Consider the following 18,606-nt stretch of genomic DNA (forward strand, 5'->3'; position numbering starts at 1 on the left):
GGATTGATCGTGACTTATAACGCCCTGAAAGGTCAAACATGTTTGGTGTGACGGAGATTTGAACCTGTGACTCTCACATTACGAGTCGAGTGACTTAACCACTTGACCATGCCGGATCCAAATCATTGGAAGAATTTATTAAATTATCGATTCAAATTCCTTTATTCAAACCAGAATTCATGCAAATGGAAGAAGTTCAACATTTACTTAGAGAGGAAAGTTTTTATTGTAAGTATTTTATTACTTATTTAGACATTTTTGTGTAGTTTTTAGTGGTCATTCTATCTCGTATCTGTACTTTTCGGCATTGCCACCAACGCATCATTTTTATTTTTTATTTCTTTTACTGATAGAAATATATTCGTATTGCAATTAAAAAGTACTTTTATAAACTCTATTTAAATATTAGTAGAGGGCATAATATCCGAGCACGTGGTGAGTGATTACCGTGTATCAAGAACAAGTTTAGAGAAAACTTAAAGTGCTTATATTATTTGTGGTGGTTGTTATCCCTTTTGGTTTAACTTACGCTGTGTTTTCTTCTGGTAATAAAGAACTAAGTAACTAAAATGTCGTACAAAGGAGGAGGAGGACAGAAAATACAAAAAGTCATGGTGCAACCAATTGTATCCTTTAACAATAATATTAACAGTTTTTCTTTAATGCTTTATTACTTATAATTTAAATTACAATTTATTTGTTGAATTAGAGGTTGGAATATTTATAGTTCTCAAGTTTTATTTCAAACGTGAGAACATTTTTTTGTTTTATTATTTATATATTTTTATTTTACACACGTTACCATAGTTTGCTATTTTATAGAATGTAGTGTTATCTTAAATTGTTTTATAAGGTATTATTGTTTCTCTTGCAAGTTCTGGATATGTTCATTAAAAATTTACATTATTTGTGAACTCTGTCAGTCTCATTCTTTGTGGCTGTACCATCACACCTATTATGATACACACCTCCACGAAAAGTCTACAAACTTCCTGTTTTTAAGGGCTCGGATTTCTCTACTTTGCTGGAAATCTTCAAGGCACCACAAATATTTACTCGGTAAATCAATACCTATGCTTTACTTTCTGGGGCATGAAAGTTTTGAAAAGCTATACATTTTTGTAGCAAAACACTGAAACATTTTCTTGTGTCACTCTATTCAATGTAATATATTGTGTATTTCTTGCATCATTACAATTTCTCTATACCTATGATAGGAACAGCCAAGTTCTCTAACAAGTTTTTTTATGCCAATCATATAACTGAAACCAATCAGAATCTACATTTTAAAACAAATTAAAATTATTGTAAGAAATGTTTACAACGGAGGAACATAAAAGTTTGACTCTTCAGTATTTGTAAGGATATAAACTATTAAAATTGAGTTTCATTAATTATGTGTAGTAACTGTATTAAAAAAAATTGATTTATATGGATTTGGAGGTTATTTTGGAGTTTTAAGTTCAAGTAATACTTAAGCTTTCCTGGTACAATATTTTTACCAACATGTTTAGAGCTATGAAGGACTAACCACTCAGACTTGTGTATAAATAAACTGAGATGCCTGAAACAAGTACCTCTTTTACTGTTTTACATTTTTAGGGTTGGGGTGAAAAAATGCCAGTTTCAGTATTAAGTGCAAGACAACTGTTTCATCTGTCACTTAATACTTTTTTGTGTTTGTTTACAGCATGTGCTAGGAACACTCAGTTTCTTGTAACCCTTTTGGTGCATAAAACATATGAGACTGGTTCCTGAAAAATGTAAATTATCTATTAAAAAATAAAACAAGGAATTTTATCTTTTCTGGTGTTTTGTAAAGCTGTGGGATAAGTCTGTTTGTAGCATCAAATGGCTTTAAATGTCAAAGTGGGTATATCTGCTTGATGCATTTTAAGATATTAAGAGACATTTTTTGCCCATTCAAACTCCCCTTATTTTAAGTTCTATAATAAAAAATACCAGATATTTCTCATTTGATACTTTCTTTTTTTAGTTCACAGTTTTTATTTGTTATCATCATAACTAGTGGACTTGGCATGGCCAGGTGGTTAAGGCACTTGACTCATAATCTGAAGATTGTGGGTTTGAATCTCCATCGCACCAAACATGTTTGCTTTTTCAGTTGTGTGGGTGTTATAATGTGATGGCCAATCCCACAATTCATTGGTAAAAGAGTAGTTCAAGAGTTTATAATGGGTGATGATGACTAGCTTCCTTCCCTCTAGTCTTACATTGCTAAATTAGGAACAGATAGCTATCATGTAGCTTTGCACAAAATTTTAAACAAACCAAACCATAACTGGTATTTATACATTGAAAATGCAGTACCTCAATCCTTAAATTGTAGTTAAATACTCTCTTATAAAATTGATTATTTTAATTTTTAAATGTACCATTAAATCTGTTCCTTAGAAATGGCAAAGAAATAGTTCAGAAGTGGAAGTCATGAGTGAAGTTGTTAATGTAACTCTACCATTGCATACACCTTACATGGTTGTGTGTAGCAGATACAATTTAGAAGGTACAGTTAAATTATCTACATTTTGGGCAGAAAATTTTTATTTTGAAATCTCATTAATTGTAAACCTATTTTTTATACTTTTTTACAACAAGAATAGTTAATATAACTTAATATTTTAAAGTTTTATTCAGTTAATATTTTGAGAGTTTATTAAATATATTCTAATTGGGAAGTAATTGTGTTAAGTATAGCTTCTGTAATTTTTCTTGACAGTTATTTTCCATTTACAGAACTTGATTTTCAGGTACCTTCAAAATGTAAGTATCAGTTTTATTTACTTAATTTTTATTAAGTCTGCATTAGCCATTGTACAGTTGGGAAACAGTTTTCGTACTATTGAAGTTTGGAATATTACATGTAAAGTACAAGATAACTGTTAAAGAAAAATGTATGTAAAATGATATGTTAAAAGCCATGTATCTTATAGGAGCTACATTTCACTATAGGCATATAAAGAACCACAAGTTTTAATTTAGGAAAACTTCTGTGTGCCCCTGGGAAAATTTGTATCACTTTGGCCAAGTAGTTTTTAAGATAAAACAATTTTAAATACATGGTTTTATTTGTCACATTTGACTATAATATACTATAGTAATTCATTCAGGGGAAAAATACCATTCAGGTATTTAACTGATCCATAGTGATCCATAACTAAACTATTAATAAGCAGCCAAAGTCAATATGAACTTGTTGTTTTTAACTTATGGAAAATGTTTTTTTCCCCATGCATTATCATATATGTTTTAGTTGGAAATTGCTGTGTACAGGGGTAATGTTTATGCTGAATGCTGCATTATTTAAGCAGATGTAACTTACACAGCATACTGGTTCAAGTGACCTTGTTTTATATTTAATATAATCTGAAATACATTCCACTTCTCTAATCATCCTTTTCAGCAAACAAAAGCAGTACTGGATATTTATATCCAGTAGCCATAGAAGTTCAGTAACAAAGAGCTAATTTGCCACTACAGATGTTAAACAAAAACAGTTCTGGATATTTATATCCAATAGCCATAAAAGTTCAGTAACAAAGAGCTAATTGGCCAGTAGAGATGTTTTATTTTGGGTATAACTAACATCTGATTAGTCTGGGATTCATTATTACTTATTCCATATTATTTTTCAAACTTTCTGAGGGTAAAACTATATTATAAATAGTAGGAGTATCCTATACTTTACAAAAAATAGCTAAGATTGGATAGAAAAAATATATCACTCAAAACATTTTGCCACTGTTAATGTGGTATCATCATTATAATATCAATGTAACAGTGGCAAAATGTTTTTAAATTATGTATTTTTTCTATTTACTTTTAGCAGTTTTTTATTTTAAAACTGATGCTATTTTGGTTACTGTAATACTCTGTGGTTGGTTGGCATCAGTTAATAGGAAATGCTAGATTATTATGGTGGAAGTCTTTCTTGCTTCATTAATAAATGTGAAAATTTGGTTATAGTGTTATACAATTAATGATGTCCCACAATTATTGTAAAAATAAAATATTACAGTGGCGAGCAGGGAGAAGTTGAAGAGTTCTATGACAATAATACTACACGATCTGAATAGATATTGTGGTTTTGGCATAGCATGGCTTTGCGATTAGGGTGCTAAACTCACAACTTATAGGTTGTCATATCAAAATCCATCCTAGAACATGTATGCCCTTTCAGTCATGGTGACATTATAATGTGTTAATCAGCCCCACCATTTGGTGGTAAAAAGTATTCTAGGAGTTAGGGTTGGGTGCTGCCCACCAGTTGCATTGACTATAGTTTTTAGCTAAAAACTGGTTACTTGATAGATGCTTCAATAGCTTTTTAGTTTTCTTATTATCTTTTCTCTAAAGGTTTTAAAATTTTTGTAAGATATTATCAAAAGTTTAATTTTATTAAATGATTTTAGTAAAATGTTTATATTGAATAAATTTAATATTTAAATACTAGGTTTTTACTTTGGATAAGTACATGCATGCATAATAAATGTTTTCCTTGATTAATAACAAAGTTTGAGTAACTGTGTAGTTTAAGATACAACATTAGTAATTACACTCATAAAATAATACTGAATTATTTAGAACAATAAGTTTGGAAAAGTGTACACAGTATTTTTGTAAAATGTAACTGAGAAGTGAATATATCTTTCATTGTTTTTAAATGTTAAACAATGCATTGGCCTTATTTAATTATTTTCTCCTGTTGAAGAAAGGTCTACCATCCAGAATGATTTTAGGATTATAGAGTTTCATATTTTTGTCTTTCATGTATAATTGAATAGTGTAAAAACTCATAATACTGTGGAAACAAAACATAGTGTAAAGATTATTGTGAAACAAGGTGATTGTAGTATGCTTTGAATAGTGGTTAGTATTAACACACTATATCACTTTTTCATTATTACAGAGAGCAAGAATTCAAATATGGCTGTATGAAAATGTAAACCTCAGAATAGAAGGACATATAATTGTAAGTATTAAATTGTATGAACTTGTCGTATTTCACAACAATGAAGTATGTTTTTTTATAGCTGAATTTGGTTAAAAAACATGACTAAATTAAAAGATCACTATTTCAAATGCAAAATTATCAATTGCCATAGAGATGTTTAAAGCTAAGGTTCATAGATTCATTCTCTTGTGGTATGTTGGCTTTGCTTTATTAGTTGGAACCTGAGTTTAGATGTTAAGATGAAAAGCTAAGAAAATCAATATTTATTTTCTATATTTTTTAAATTTTGTTGTATTTCTAAAATGTAAAATTAGATAGCATTTTTATTTAATGTTTTGTCTCTTAAAAAAGCAATTTAGCATTATGGTGTTAATGTGTAGAACTTATGTATACAGGTTATTGCTAAGAATAAAATACTTAGCAAAAGAAAAATGTTTAATAAATTGAAACAACCTTGTACAGGTTACCATTTAACATTGTATTATGTATATGGAGTCAGTTATCAACATTTCATGTTATCTTACATTGTTAATTTTGCAATGATTTATGTTAAAGTAGAGAGAACATCAAGTATAATATATAGAATAATGAAAAATAGATATGTATTTAGAAGGTTGTAGAGATTATACAAATAGAATTTCAAAACAGTACAGTGGACAAAAGTATATATTCTTCACATGAACACAACTTTTACTCACTTTCAGGAAGTCTGAAATAAACACAAAACTGAATAAAATATCGAAACAGAGAAGAGTAGCTTACTTTCATTGCAAAATACATTGTTTGCCTAGTTTATTTTAATTATGAAAATTTCATTTTATTTAAAAATTTAATATAGAAGTTGTTCTGTTTTTCATGAAATTTTATGCCTTATTACATCTTTGTTTTATTTAAATAAGTGGATGTGAGGGAACAGTAGAAATACTGCAAGTCAGTATTAAATATTACAATCACTAAAGTATTCTAAAGTTGAATATACAAACCCACTAATTACCAAACTGAGATAAAGCTGCTTCAGAACCAGTTTTTTTTATATGTTGTTATTCCCAGTAAGACCCAAAACTAGATGTAAAACATGTATACAATATTAATTTTTTACCAATTTTAATAATTTTATTTTAGAAAATTTGAAATTCATTGTGTCTGCATACAAGGGAAGGTGGAATTATTAGCCTTTTTTAATACAAATTACAGTGTAGATTATAAGTATTTTTATACTTCACTATAAAAAATAATTCCAAAGTATGATATTTTAATAATATAAATTTACATGCACTTCATATTTTACCATAATCATAAAATTTACAATTAAACAGCTTATTTATTCATGAAAATTGCTTATCAAAAAATAATTAAAAGCAATTCATTTGAATATGCAGTAACAGAAAAAAATGTTTCAAAAATATAACATTGATAAGGAACTAACTTTAGCTTTTAGGATTTTATTGGTTTGGTAAAATGTAATTTTTAATATTTTCTTTCACATTGTGTTATATTAAATTACATGAATTATGTTATCTCTAATGTTTTTTTCATTATGTCTGTTAGGGGTTTGATGAGTATATGAATCTTGTATTGGATGAAGCTGAAGAAATATACATAAAAACAAAGCAAAGGAAACAAGTTGGTAAGAAAATTGGTCTATTCTCTTTCACTATAATGAAGGTTCTATTTTGCCATATTTCTTCTTATGCACATGTTTATATGTAGAATATCTTTCTCAGCTGTGTTTTGATATGTTATTATTGAGAAGTTTAGTGGCTGTAGAATTGGTATTTAACAACCTCCCCTACCCTTACCTCCGTGTCATTTTATACTTCATCAACCTTGGTTGGATATTGTTCATTTAGACCTCACCAACCTTCATTTTCATGCATGGCTTTTTTGAATGTCCACTGCCTCAAACCAAGAACTGACTCCACATGTTGAGTCTTTCCTTTTCAGATCCATAAAACTTTCAATGCTCCTTTACCAAAGGAGATGGTGTATATTTTGCCTTTGATCTCTTCAATGTGGTTTCTATCCATACTTTTCTTCCATTTCTCATTTTTCTCAAGTATTGTCCATGGTTTATCCACTGTAACAGTGTCTAATTATTTAGCAGCCTTGCCAAACACATTACCTTCCTCTCAGCTTTTCAGGGTTTCTGTCTTTGCCTGCCATCTCCCTCATTTTCCACTCCTTTCAGGTTATGTATCCTCCACTTTCATTGTGGTCCCTTATGCCATTCTCCATCCTACTTTGAACCTTTGTTGATGTGTTCCATATACTATCTCTCCCTTAAGACCTATTTCCTCCTTGCTTGCAGATGTTGTCAATCAGGTAGTTTTACCAGAATTCTCTACCAGTTTGCTTAAATCATCCTGTATCCAGACCAGTGCTTCCTTCCTAAAACCTATACTGTCCATGGAAGGCTGTTTGGCTTTAACATTCATTTCTGTACACTTTCATTTCCGACCTTTATTCTCATTCTGTTCCAGATTGGCTTCTTTGTATGGTTTCCTCTTTATAATGTCACATGGCAAGTACTTCCTTCTTACAGAATTAACATTCCTGACATTTTGTTCCATGGAGTCCATCTGTTTCCCATGATTTATTCCCTGTCACACAAATTGGTTGGGTTCATCGATTAATTAGGATGGTGTATTTTGACTTGTCCATGGATGATGAACTATGGGCACCCATTGCACATTCTCTAATGTTACATCTGTGTAAACTCTGCACCACATTTACTCCCCTTTTTATCTTCAAGTGAAGGAAGGAAATCCTTACCACTTTCCTGTCACTGGTGTGGTGGATCCTGGAGTGCATTGTTGACTTTTAACTTGTCCTATATCCACTCAATGAGAAGAGGGCAAAGCCAGTTTCTCTCCTTTCATTTCCCTTGGATGCTTATTCCCAGGTGAATAGTTGTTGATTATAGCAGGACCAGCTATACAGGATCCTCCTTGTAATATCTGGTTAAAGATAATACCGTCCTTTTCCTTTGTCTATGTGCAGTAGAGGTCACCTTTTTGTTAATTCAAGTTGCAGGTGATTCCTTCTCTGTTCTTACAGTTGATTTGGGGGGATTTTGTCAGCTTTGTAATACCAGCAGTAGGTCATATATACACTGTTTTCTACCCATATCCTTGTTCCAGAGGTAGTGAGATGCTCCCCATGTGTGTTCTGATGCATTATGGAGCACACACACCCCCTTCATTCTTGACGGTTGTTTTCTCACTTGGTTTCAGTCTTGTGCACCTACACTGGCTCCTCCACCTTTCTTACACTTAAAATGTATTTCCAATAGATATGAGAGGAGGTACATACCTATTGGAAATACATTGGAAATCTTCAAAGTGAGAATTGAGCAGGAATAGTAGAGGGAGCTAGCTGCACCAAAATTAGTTTTGCAATACTACTGGTGGAGATTAGTCAAATGATATGTACTTGTTCAGTAGTGGTGTGAAATTGGTGGGGTATACAGACTGGTACACTGAACATAGAAATTGTTTTAACAGTGCTTAAGGGGACAGAAAGAAGATCAAGATGGCTTTATGTGAGAAAGGGTAAGTATGTATTAGAAATGCATTTTAATGTAAGAAAATGTTAACTTTCATTACCTTACCTAATCAAACCTAGTAAGTTATCTGTAAAATAAAAGATAAAGAGCATACGTGAAAAATAAGGAATATAGTGCTTTCCTTTAAACTCTTTTTTTTTTGTTGTTGTTGTTGTTGTTGTTGGTGGTGGTGGTAACTAATGAAATTTAAGCTTATTTTTTTATACCAATAGTACTAGTACACTAAATAATTTTTATTTATTTACATGATGTCCATAAGAAAACAGAATAGCAACATGCATAAATCATAACTATTACAGTTTAACTGACATTCTATTTATGGAATAAGAGCCTTAAAATAATTCCCAAAACTTCTCAAACTTAATACTAAGAGACATTTTCAAACTGAAGCAAACTAATATTCTGTACTGAGCACAGTACAATGCAACATTTGATAAATTAAAATTTTCCCCTCATGTTGATTATAAGTAATACAGTATAGAACATCAGTGATAAGTGTTGGCAGTTTGTTGAAAAGAGGTTGAACATGTCTAATGAAGTCAGTAAATTTATTATTTTGTTCATCTCAATTCATTGTAATATTTAATACTTTTTTTTTAACAGGGAGGATACTACTGAAGGGAGAAAATATTACTTTAATCATGAGCACCCAGAGCATGCCTGGCTGAAAGTTTAAATTGTATAATCCTTCATCAATTATTGCTTTTATAACATCAGTTTTTATTAATTTGTATGGAAGATAAAGAATTAAGATGTGTAATTAGTATTAAATAAATGAAAGATGAATTAAAAGTAATCTGTACTTTCAACAGTAACTTGTTATTTTACAGTTTGTGATGGTATGTTATTCCAAGACTAATAAGCATTTCTACCAATTAATTTAACATATTTAATTAGTAAGTTAATAATTGTATTAAATACACATATATACTCCATATGTTTTTTTTTATATTTGTAGTTATAAAAATGTATACAGTACAGTTCAGAGACTGAAAGTTTTTATAAGCTGTTTATACCACTAAGTAAATCTAGAGGGCTTCATAAACATGTATAATTGCTAAAATGAAAAGGCTCTCTTAAAGCACTAATTAAATGTTATATAGACTAGAGCACTGACAAGCAAGAAACCATTTCTACTATCTGAAATATGAATGATGCTATTGTATGTTTTAAATATCTAGACATATAAAGATTTCTTGTTCTTAGACTAATCCAGAATTTTTTATTATTAATATCTTTCTATTGTTTATGGCATTCCAATCTAACTCAGGTTTCTGTCATTTGTTCTATCTATAGCAACAAGATATTAAACATAAGTGACATAGAGGTGATAAAAGGTTATTTGACTAAGGAGTTACCCTCCATCAGCTAGAACAATTGAAACCAAATTAAATGTACCCTTATACACATCTAAGAACTGTTCAAAATAATTTAAATAAAATGTATTATTATCAGTTCAATGATTTCACAAGCTTATAACTAAGGGAAATATTTGTATCAAGAAAAATGTCATAATATGGGCTTCCAAAACATGATTTTCCAAATACTGAATTAGGATTCTCAACATTTACAATCCACAAAAGTGTGGTAGTTCATTTGTTTCTGTCATTTATCATTGTGTGGTTTAAAGGTGCTTTTGAGTTGTATTCAAAAATATGTCGAGATTTGGAAATTCCTCTTAGTGTTTGTAATAAGTACAGTGGAACCCCTCTAACCAGGCCAGTTTGTCTCAGTCCTGAAGGTGGCTGCTTTAGAGGGGTTTCACTTTATACCCTAATTTAAGTGGGAACTATTATGTTACTCTTGGCCTACTTAATGGAGATACTTTATATGTAATTTCTTACTATAAAAATAACTATGCATGAAATATGTAAATTTTTAAAATAGTATCTACTTTCAACAGCAGCTTATTTTGTAGGTTTTTTTAAAATTTAGTGACGTTAACCCTGAAAGGGCAGCCATCATCAATTGATGCTGCTACCTACAATATTTTACTGTTTAAGGGTTAAACTATTCCTAGGCTAGCAAACAAAAAAGGCTTTTTGATTATTTGTTATTATCATTCTTTTACTTTGGTGTTAGGACTAATGGCCTGAGGTTTGTAAAAAACAAACATGAACTAATAACAATCATTCATAATTTCTAGCTGTAGCACATACTCATTGTAATTATAGACCTACAACTGACCATACGTTTTGGGATTTCTTAATTTTTAAACAATTGCCCCATTATATCTATTTTGGAGGGAAAAGGAATTTTTCCATATATTGCAAGTCTTTTTACAGCTTGTTAATATATTAGAATCCCTTGATCATTATGCATCAGTGATAAAGTGATGAAAGCCTACTTTAATATTCTGTAATATGTGGTACCAGCATACAGAAGTGATATGATATTAAAGGGCTCATTTTTTCCTGACAAGAAAAATATTTTGTTTTATTTGCTACCTTGACATAATAAAGTGAAAATTTCACGTTAAATATTTATCTCATAGATTATATTGTAGAATTATAAGTGTCACCGTGGGGACTCCATTACCTTGAGTAGCACTTTTAACTTCTAGATTTCAGCTTACTACCAAAAATGTCATACTTGTTCAAATCTTCTGTGTAAGTTATCATAAATAACGATATGATGCTAACAATCATAGATCCACTGGCGATGTAAAACAAGGAATAAAAACATACTTTCACAAATGAAATATAATTTACATATTTAAGCAATACAACTTAATGAATAACCATGAAAAGGCAGCCAGCATTTTAGTAGTATTCCCATAAACATCTACATTTTCATGAAGACCTACAACAAGGTAGCTGTGCATGCCCACCTATGCTCTTTCATAACACTAAAACTTCAAGTTACACAAAATTTGGAAGAAAATGTCAGTGATCAAAATAGTTATATTTGTTACATGAATGTTTGTTTTTTTTAATTCATAAATTATGTACAAAGACATGATTGCAATTGGCTATTTCAAGCTTAAATTTCAAAATTTTTGTAGGAGAAACCATCAGTAACAGGGGATAGTTCCCCCCACATGCTTGTAACTCAGATTTGTCTACCTGCCTTCTTTTTTGTGAGAAAGGTGGTGAAAAACATGGAATTAATGCTATAAAGTGGAGTTAGTGGGAAAGATCTAATAATTTACATTTTTTGAACTAAGTATACACACACATACACTTTATTAACCTTGGAATTTTTAAAGTGAAGTGCCTCATGAGCTGTTTTACCATTACTAACTTCAGCAAACCAGAAGTGTTATACTTTTGTATTTGGTAATGTGGTAATAATGTATAGCCACAAAGTATTCTTGAGATTGTTTAGTTGGATTTGGTGACACTGATGTAATCATATTTGATATATAAACTTTGTAGGTTTAAATTGTGTACCTAATATTTATTAGTTGCTACAAAAAAGATGGGTGTTGTTAACATGTAGAAAAATAAAACAATTCCTTTGTATATCATAGGATTGAGTTGAAGGAATATATCTTTTAAATACTAAAAAAACTGCAATGTTATAAAAGACTGCTATGATTCTCATTGAGTTAAGATATTTGAAGAAACTTATTAAAATAGTTCATGTGGTAGTAGCTATATGAAAGCATAAGAGTTATATTAGGCTGTAATTGAGGTATTGGTGGAATCCAACTTTATTAATACCCCATATTTGGCTGATAAAATGACTTTTTTAATCAGTTCCATAACTGCTGTAGTACAACAAAAATATGACTTGGAAGGTGATGTGTAGGTCATGTTAATGAATTAATTGTATATAACCCTAGTCAAAAGTTGCAAATTCACATGATGGATGAATCAGACAATTTATGAAAGGCTACTGGAAACTTAAAATGTCATAGTTACTTTATTATATTTTTGTCACCTGTACATATGAAATATTAACTATAGCTAGCTACAATTGTTAGTGCCAGAATAATAATGTTCTTGTGGTATTAAACAGAAATTCATGTTTTCATTTGAAAACCCTTTTATGTTTAGTGTTGTGAATCACATGAACACTTTCATAGGATGTTGTGTTAACTAAATGTTTCAAAATTTATGATAATCGATGTAAAAAGTACTTTGTTTTTAAGAAATTGAAATGACATTCAAGCCCTCTCATCATACAGAATTTTGAATATTGTTAAAATTACTTTGAAAGTGAAATTTTCACTTGACAATTGCAGCAGAACAGGATATATTAAAATATTTTGACCTTATTTGGCTCTGCATTGGTATGTTACTACTGAAAATTGATTGTTTTGGAAAAAGGCAATGCAAAAATATTCACAGCCTCAAATGAAAAATCTAAGCTTTGTATTTCGTTAGTATTGAAAATCAAGGAATATGAATCAACGTAGGAAAACTAGATCATCCAGAGAAAGACTTGCAATAACTTGTATACCAACTGTAATAAACAGAGTCAGCATCTTTGAGTTTATGAGATTCCACGAGCATAAATATCAGTGGAAAAAGCACTTCACATCTCTCAGGGAGTAGGATGCAATGTAAGCAAGAATATCCGTTTTATAAAAGAGGTTAATATAGTATGGGTATTATACTATAAGGTTTTTAGTCGTAACTTCCTAACGTTATTCGTGCCATCACATACACTGCTGGCCAAAATCTTAAGGCTAATGAACATAAAGACAAATATGCATTTTACGTTGTTAGACTCAACCACTTATTTGAGAAGAGCTTCAAAAGATGAAAATAAGAAAAGGGAAAATAAAATAAAAACCTTTTGTAGCACTTGATAGGGAAAAAGTGAACACTATGAAATTAGCCTAAGTACTAGCTGGTCAAAAGTTTAAGACCATACTGAAACGGAGCTTTAATCGGTAAACACGTAACGAAATTTAGTCATTTGTGTTCAAGCATTAGGGTTGTCAGCATCTCCCACTAACATCTGTGTTACATTGGATAAAAACATGGCAAAGGCTAAAAAGTTGGCAGAGTTTGAATGTGGTATTGTCGAGCTGCAAAAGCAAGGTCTCTCTCAACGTGCCATCGCTGGTGAGATTTGGCATAGTAAAACTGCTGTTTCAAATTTCTTAAAAGACCCTGAGGGATATGGAAGGAGAACTTCAAGTGGTCAGCCCAAGAAAATTTCGGCGTTGAGTAGGAGGATTCGATGGGTTGTCCGGCAAGACACCATCTGATTGTCGCAACCAGATTAAATTTCGAATTTCTTTACAACAAATGGAACAGTAGAAAAAGGCATGACAAGCGAAAAACATTAAATAAATACAAGAGGAAAAACGTTAAATATATACAAGAAAAACAATAAAAAACAGGAAGTGAGAGTGGAGGCAGGTCAGCTCAGAATCCAATCTCCACTCGAACACCCACCAACGCACAAAGAGGCGAGATGTCCGGCCGCCAAAGATGGTAAAATCTCCCGGAACCCAGTCGCTGATAGTCTGCCACAAGGCAGAGTAACAGCCTATATCTGGCCTTTCCCAGGATCGAAAATTACGACACTGGCGTCTGCTCGAAAACCAAATTGTTTCGAGCAAGCCAGATGACAAACATGGTTGTGGTATACTGAAAGGAAAATGGCCAGGTACGTGCTACTGTATGATCTCTGCTGAGAGTGGCAGGGCCCGGAAAAGGTGAGCAACCCTTTCCCAGATCTCTGCTGACGTCGGACAGAGGACCAACTTGTGCATGACAGACTCCACCTGGGTGTGATACACAAGACACAACTCAGTCACACCAGAGTTTCACAGTTATGAACGCTCTCTCACCAGCAGGATGTTATGCACAACAAACCAGTTGAAAGCCTGAAGATAGCTACCAACGTGGTGCAGCACGATGTGGCCCCAAATAACGTTTCATGGCAGAGCAGGGTGGAATCGCTTGATCCAGTGGGTACATTTGGGGACCAGCAGGCGGTAGAGGGAAGGGGAGTCCATCGGTACTTCGGCAGACACGGTACGACACCGCCGGATTGCCGCAGCAGCATCAGTGTACCAAGGAGGGTCAAAACACATAAGTTTCTGCAGGCCCAAAGGAACACAAAGAACCTTCACCCTGTGCCAACAAAGAATCTCAAGAGGTGACAGCAGCGGTGACCCTCCAAAGACAGACACCAAAAGGTAGTAGACAGAAAAAGGGAGACACGGGGTCTGGACACATGGGATGCCCAGACCACCCCTGCGAGGTGGCAACGTCAAGGAGAGCAGAGACACTGCCTCAGGCTTGCCACCCCACAAGAAGGCAAAGACATGACAGAGCAGTCATCCAGAGGAAGAACAGCCCCCATGCACCAGACCAAAGAGAGGATCCTCCTTCTCACCACCCCTGCCCTGTCAAACAGGTTAATAGGGCAGTAGCAGTAATGATGCACTGCCAAACCAACACGCTGAACCACCCCTCCAATGCAGCCTCAGGGCCCGCGAGAAAACGAACCCTGAAGCAAGTTATCGGGGAGGGGTCCAATCCAGACCAAACGGGGAGTCGGCAGACGAGGCCCATTTGCCAAATACCCGCGCACCAGACTTGGGAATATTCATCTGGGCAGCACTGGCCCGAGAGTAACGATGGACAGCGCCGAACCTAACGATGTGAAGTTCGCAAGGAACAGGTTCACATCGACAGCATGTGCAACGTAAGTCACGCTCGAACCGCCCGGCATCTGGAGGCCACGCATCGAGACCGAGTGGTACAGATGAGAGAGCAGGCACTCGATAACCAACACGTAAAGCGATGGGGACAATGGGCAGCCCTGACGAACCCCCTATAAGATGGGAAAGGAAGACGTCAGGTGCCCATTAACTAAGAGCCTGCTCGAAACAGCCGAGTACATGGCTTGCACGTACCAGACAAAACTGAAGGAAGGTCACACCTCCCCAGAACAAACCACAAAGGGACACAAAAACAGCAGGGATATCCCGATACGTGATGTAGTGGAACAGGTCCCTGAGAAGCACCATATTTTGTTGAATACTTCTGCCCTGCATGCTGCACATCCACAGCCGCTGCAGACGACGCGGGAGTAGGAGGTGCCACCTCCACCCGTCTTGCCCTCGCCCGTTTGGGCCGCAAAACCGTTGGCGGCCCTGCAGCCACTGGAACATAACTTTCCACACGCCTCGGGCTTCGCGAGGGCGTGTGGCCACCACTACAAACATCACATCTGACAGTACAAGCACTAACAGTGTGTCCAAAGGCCAGACATATCCTGTACTGCAGGGTCTGGCACCCAGCCAGCAGGTGGTCTTCGAGGCCACAGTGGCGACACAGCCGTTGCATACCCAGGTAATGACACATTACTCAGAAACCGTTCACAAAAATTACGTTTGGAACTGTCGTCTTCATGTTTATACATACTTGTCAGTTCCCTGTACATACGGATGGCCGTGTCTGGTGCACCTCATGCTCAATCTTGCGGACCGTCCCATACGCCGTCAACCCGTCCATGACGACGTCATGGGAGAGTTCGTAGTGAACTGATCGGAGGGTAATTCACTTTATGTTCTGCCCGGCCGGCTCCACGGACTCGCGCTGGCCGCCTAAAGGAAAGTCTCCCTGGTCCAACAGGCGACGGGCGTGAGCAGCCGACGCCAGCGTCGCCACAAAACGCCCGTTGCCAAAATGTTGAAAACAATCAGTATTGCTACCCCCGACAGCGGCGTTCACAGCGTCTATGACCGCCGAGAGTAGTGTGGCCGCGGGCACCACAAAGCGGATAGACCGTGACCGAACAGAGTACAGCCAGATGGCCGCAGCCATACCTACCTACACAGTACGTATTCACACACACGAAAACACCCGACACTACTCACCAGCTACACCCTACACGACCAGATGACACGGACGATGCAGAACACGGTACAAAACAGCACAATCTCTCGTAACGGGCACGGCGCACGCAGGTAACAAGAACAAAGAACCAGTCTATCGGCGGCCCAGGCCCCGACACACGCAGAGGCAGTTCAAGAACAATAAGACGGCATCTACGAGAGAAAGGCTTTAAAAACCGTAAACGTCTTCAAAGACCAAGCCTCCTTCCACACCACGAAACAGCTCGATTAAACTTTACTGAGAAGCACCAAACATAGAACGTAGAAAAGTGGAAGAAGGTTTTGTTTTCTGATGAGAAAAAATTTAACCTCGATGGTCCAAATGGCTTCCAACGTTACTGGCACAATAAGGATATCGCAGCAGAGACATTTTGTACACGACACAGTGGAGGAGGTTCCATCATGATCTGGGGTGCTTTTTCCTTCCATGGAACATTGAAGCTTCAGGTTATACACGGGCGTCAAACAGCAGCTGGATACATTGGCATGTTGGAGAGAGCATCCTTATTGACTGAAGCCTCTCGCTTGTGTGGAAATGACTGGATCTTTCAGCAGGACACTGCTGTAATCCACAATGCCCGCACGACAAAGGACTTTGTCATGGCGAATAACGTGATTCATTTGGACCATCCAGCGTGTTTGCCCGAACTAAACCCTATTGAAAATGTTTGGTGGTGGATGGCAAGGGAAGTCTGTAGAAATGACGTCAATTCCAAACAGTGCATGATCTTCGTGAAGCCATTTTTACCTCTTGGAATACCATTCCAGTCAGCCTTCTGCAAACGCTAATATCGACCATGCCAAAGTGAATGTTTGCAATTATTCACAACGACGGCCGTGCAGCTTACTACTGAAACCTCTTTGACCATTTCCTACCTTGTTTAAGACTTCTTTTTGGTATGGTCTTAAACTTTCGACCAGCTAGTATTTCGGCTACTTTCATAATGTTCACATTTTCCCTAATAAGTGCTACAAAAGGTTTTTATTTTCCTTTTCTTATTTTCATCTTTCGAAGCTCTACTCAAATAAGTAGTTGAGTCTAACAACGTAAATTGATTTTTTTTTTCCTTTATGTTCATTGGCCTTAAGATTTTGGCCAGCAGTGTACCTCACACTATTGGAGAATGAAGTGTGTGTGTGTGTGTGTGTGTGTGTGTGTCAAAATGTACAATCGTCGGAGCGTCACAGAACGAAATGACCTGTAATGACATTGCAAGACTAAAATAGTTTTAACAATCTTTGTATTCAAGAGTTGACCATTTAGTTCTCGCTCAAAAAGAGTAAACTCACTCAATGTTTATTAAAGCTAGGAAGGATAAAGCTTCATCTTGACGTGGTTTGCAAAAAGATGGCGACTTCTTTTACAAATTCTCTTTAGTATCAAAGTTCCATAACTACAGAACAGTCTAGTTTTATAATTATTTTCTCTTATGATGAAACAATTAAATACCTTAATACAATATATAACTTGTCATACTAATTCCAAACTGCGAAATTAAGTAATTTTATGTACAAGCTTACTTTCACGCTCCAGAATTTCTACAAGTTGTTAATGTAGAGAACGAAAGACGTTTTCGAACATACAAGTATATGACGTCAATTTGTTGTTTATCAAATAATTGGACATGATGATCTCTAGGAAGTGTTCTACATAACTAGAAGTTTATGCCATTTAAGAACAGTTTGGATTCATAACAGAAGTGGAATAACTGACAAATATTTTTTGGAAAATATCCGAAAGCAGTTTAGAATAAACGTTTAATATAGTTAAGTAACAATTGAGTAAGTTTCACATACTATTTACTAGTATGTAAATACGAGCAAATTAATCGGAAAACTTAAAATTAAAGAATACAAAATGATTTCGAAAACACGCACTTGATCTAGTGCCGACTGTCTTTTCCCCTATGAGAAAACTAGATTCCACAAGCTTGAGGACTACATTTCTTAGATTAGAAGAGTTACTATACTCGGACAGTTCAACTTCACATGTACACAAATTTATATAGAAGTTAATATTGTTGTAGTACTTAGGGATTTAAATAAGTGCTATCACAAGACAAAGAAAATTACATACAGAATTTAGAGATGCGTAACTTTTAAAAGTTAAAAATGTTTACCAAAAGATATTTAAAACTATTGCAACTAAAAACGATGTATGTATGTATGTATTTAATATAAAATTTAATTTTGCAAGTTTTGAGACGTCAAACTTGTATTTCTGCTCAGACTGTATTAAAGGCTTCTTTTGCAATTAGC

The 18,606-nt window shown here is 34.6% G+C and overlaps 1 protein-coding gene across 1 annotated transcript; it reads left to right on the top strand.

Annotated features, from left to right (window-relative positions):
- The first annotated feature begins 405 nt into the window (after positions 1 to 405).
- LOC143250433 (small nuclear ribonucleoprotein E-like) lies at positions 406 to 9,359 on the top strand. The gene is made up of 5 exons (XM_076500915.1): positions 406 to 626; positions 2,755 to 2,781; positions 4,928 to 4,990; positions 6,521 to 6,599; positions 9,141 to 9,359. Exons 1-5 carry the CDS (start codon positions 570 to 572, stop codon positions 9,203 to 9,205), a joined length of 291 nt encoding a protein of 96 aa, XP_076357030.1. The 5' UTR covers positions 406 to 569; the 3' UTR covers positions 9,206 to 9,359.
- Positions 9,360 to 18,606: the final 9,247 nt, after the last annotated feature.

Source organism: Tachypleus tridentatus, chromosome 1 (genome assembly GCF_004210375.1).
Source record: "Tachypleus tridentatus isolate NWPU-2018 chromosome 1, ASM421037v1, whole genome shotgun sequence".
Lineage (NCBI taxonomy): Eukaryota > Metazoa > Arthropoda > Merostomata > Xiphosura > Limulidae > Tachypleus > Tachypleus tridentatus.

Bases quoted from the DNA above. Each gene is read 5' to 3' on its own strand.
- LOC143250433 (XM_076500915.1), top strand. From the start codon at position 570: ATGTCGTACAAAGGAGGAGGAGGACAGAAAATACAAAAAGTCATGGTG. The intron at 627-2,754 runs GTATCCTTTAAC...TTCCATTTACAG, and splicing joins AAGTCATGGTGCAACCAATT to AACTTGATTTTCAGGTACCT. The intron at 6,600-9,140 runs GTAAGAAAATTG...TTTTTTTAACAG, and splicing joins AAAGCAAAGGAAACAAGTTG to GGAGGATACTACTGAAGGGA.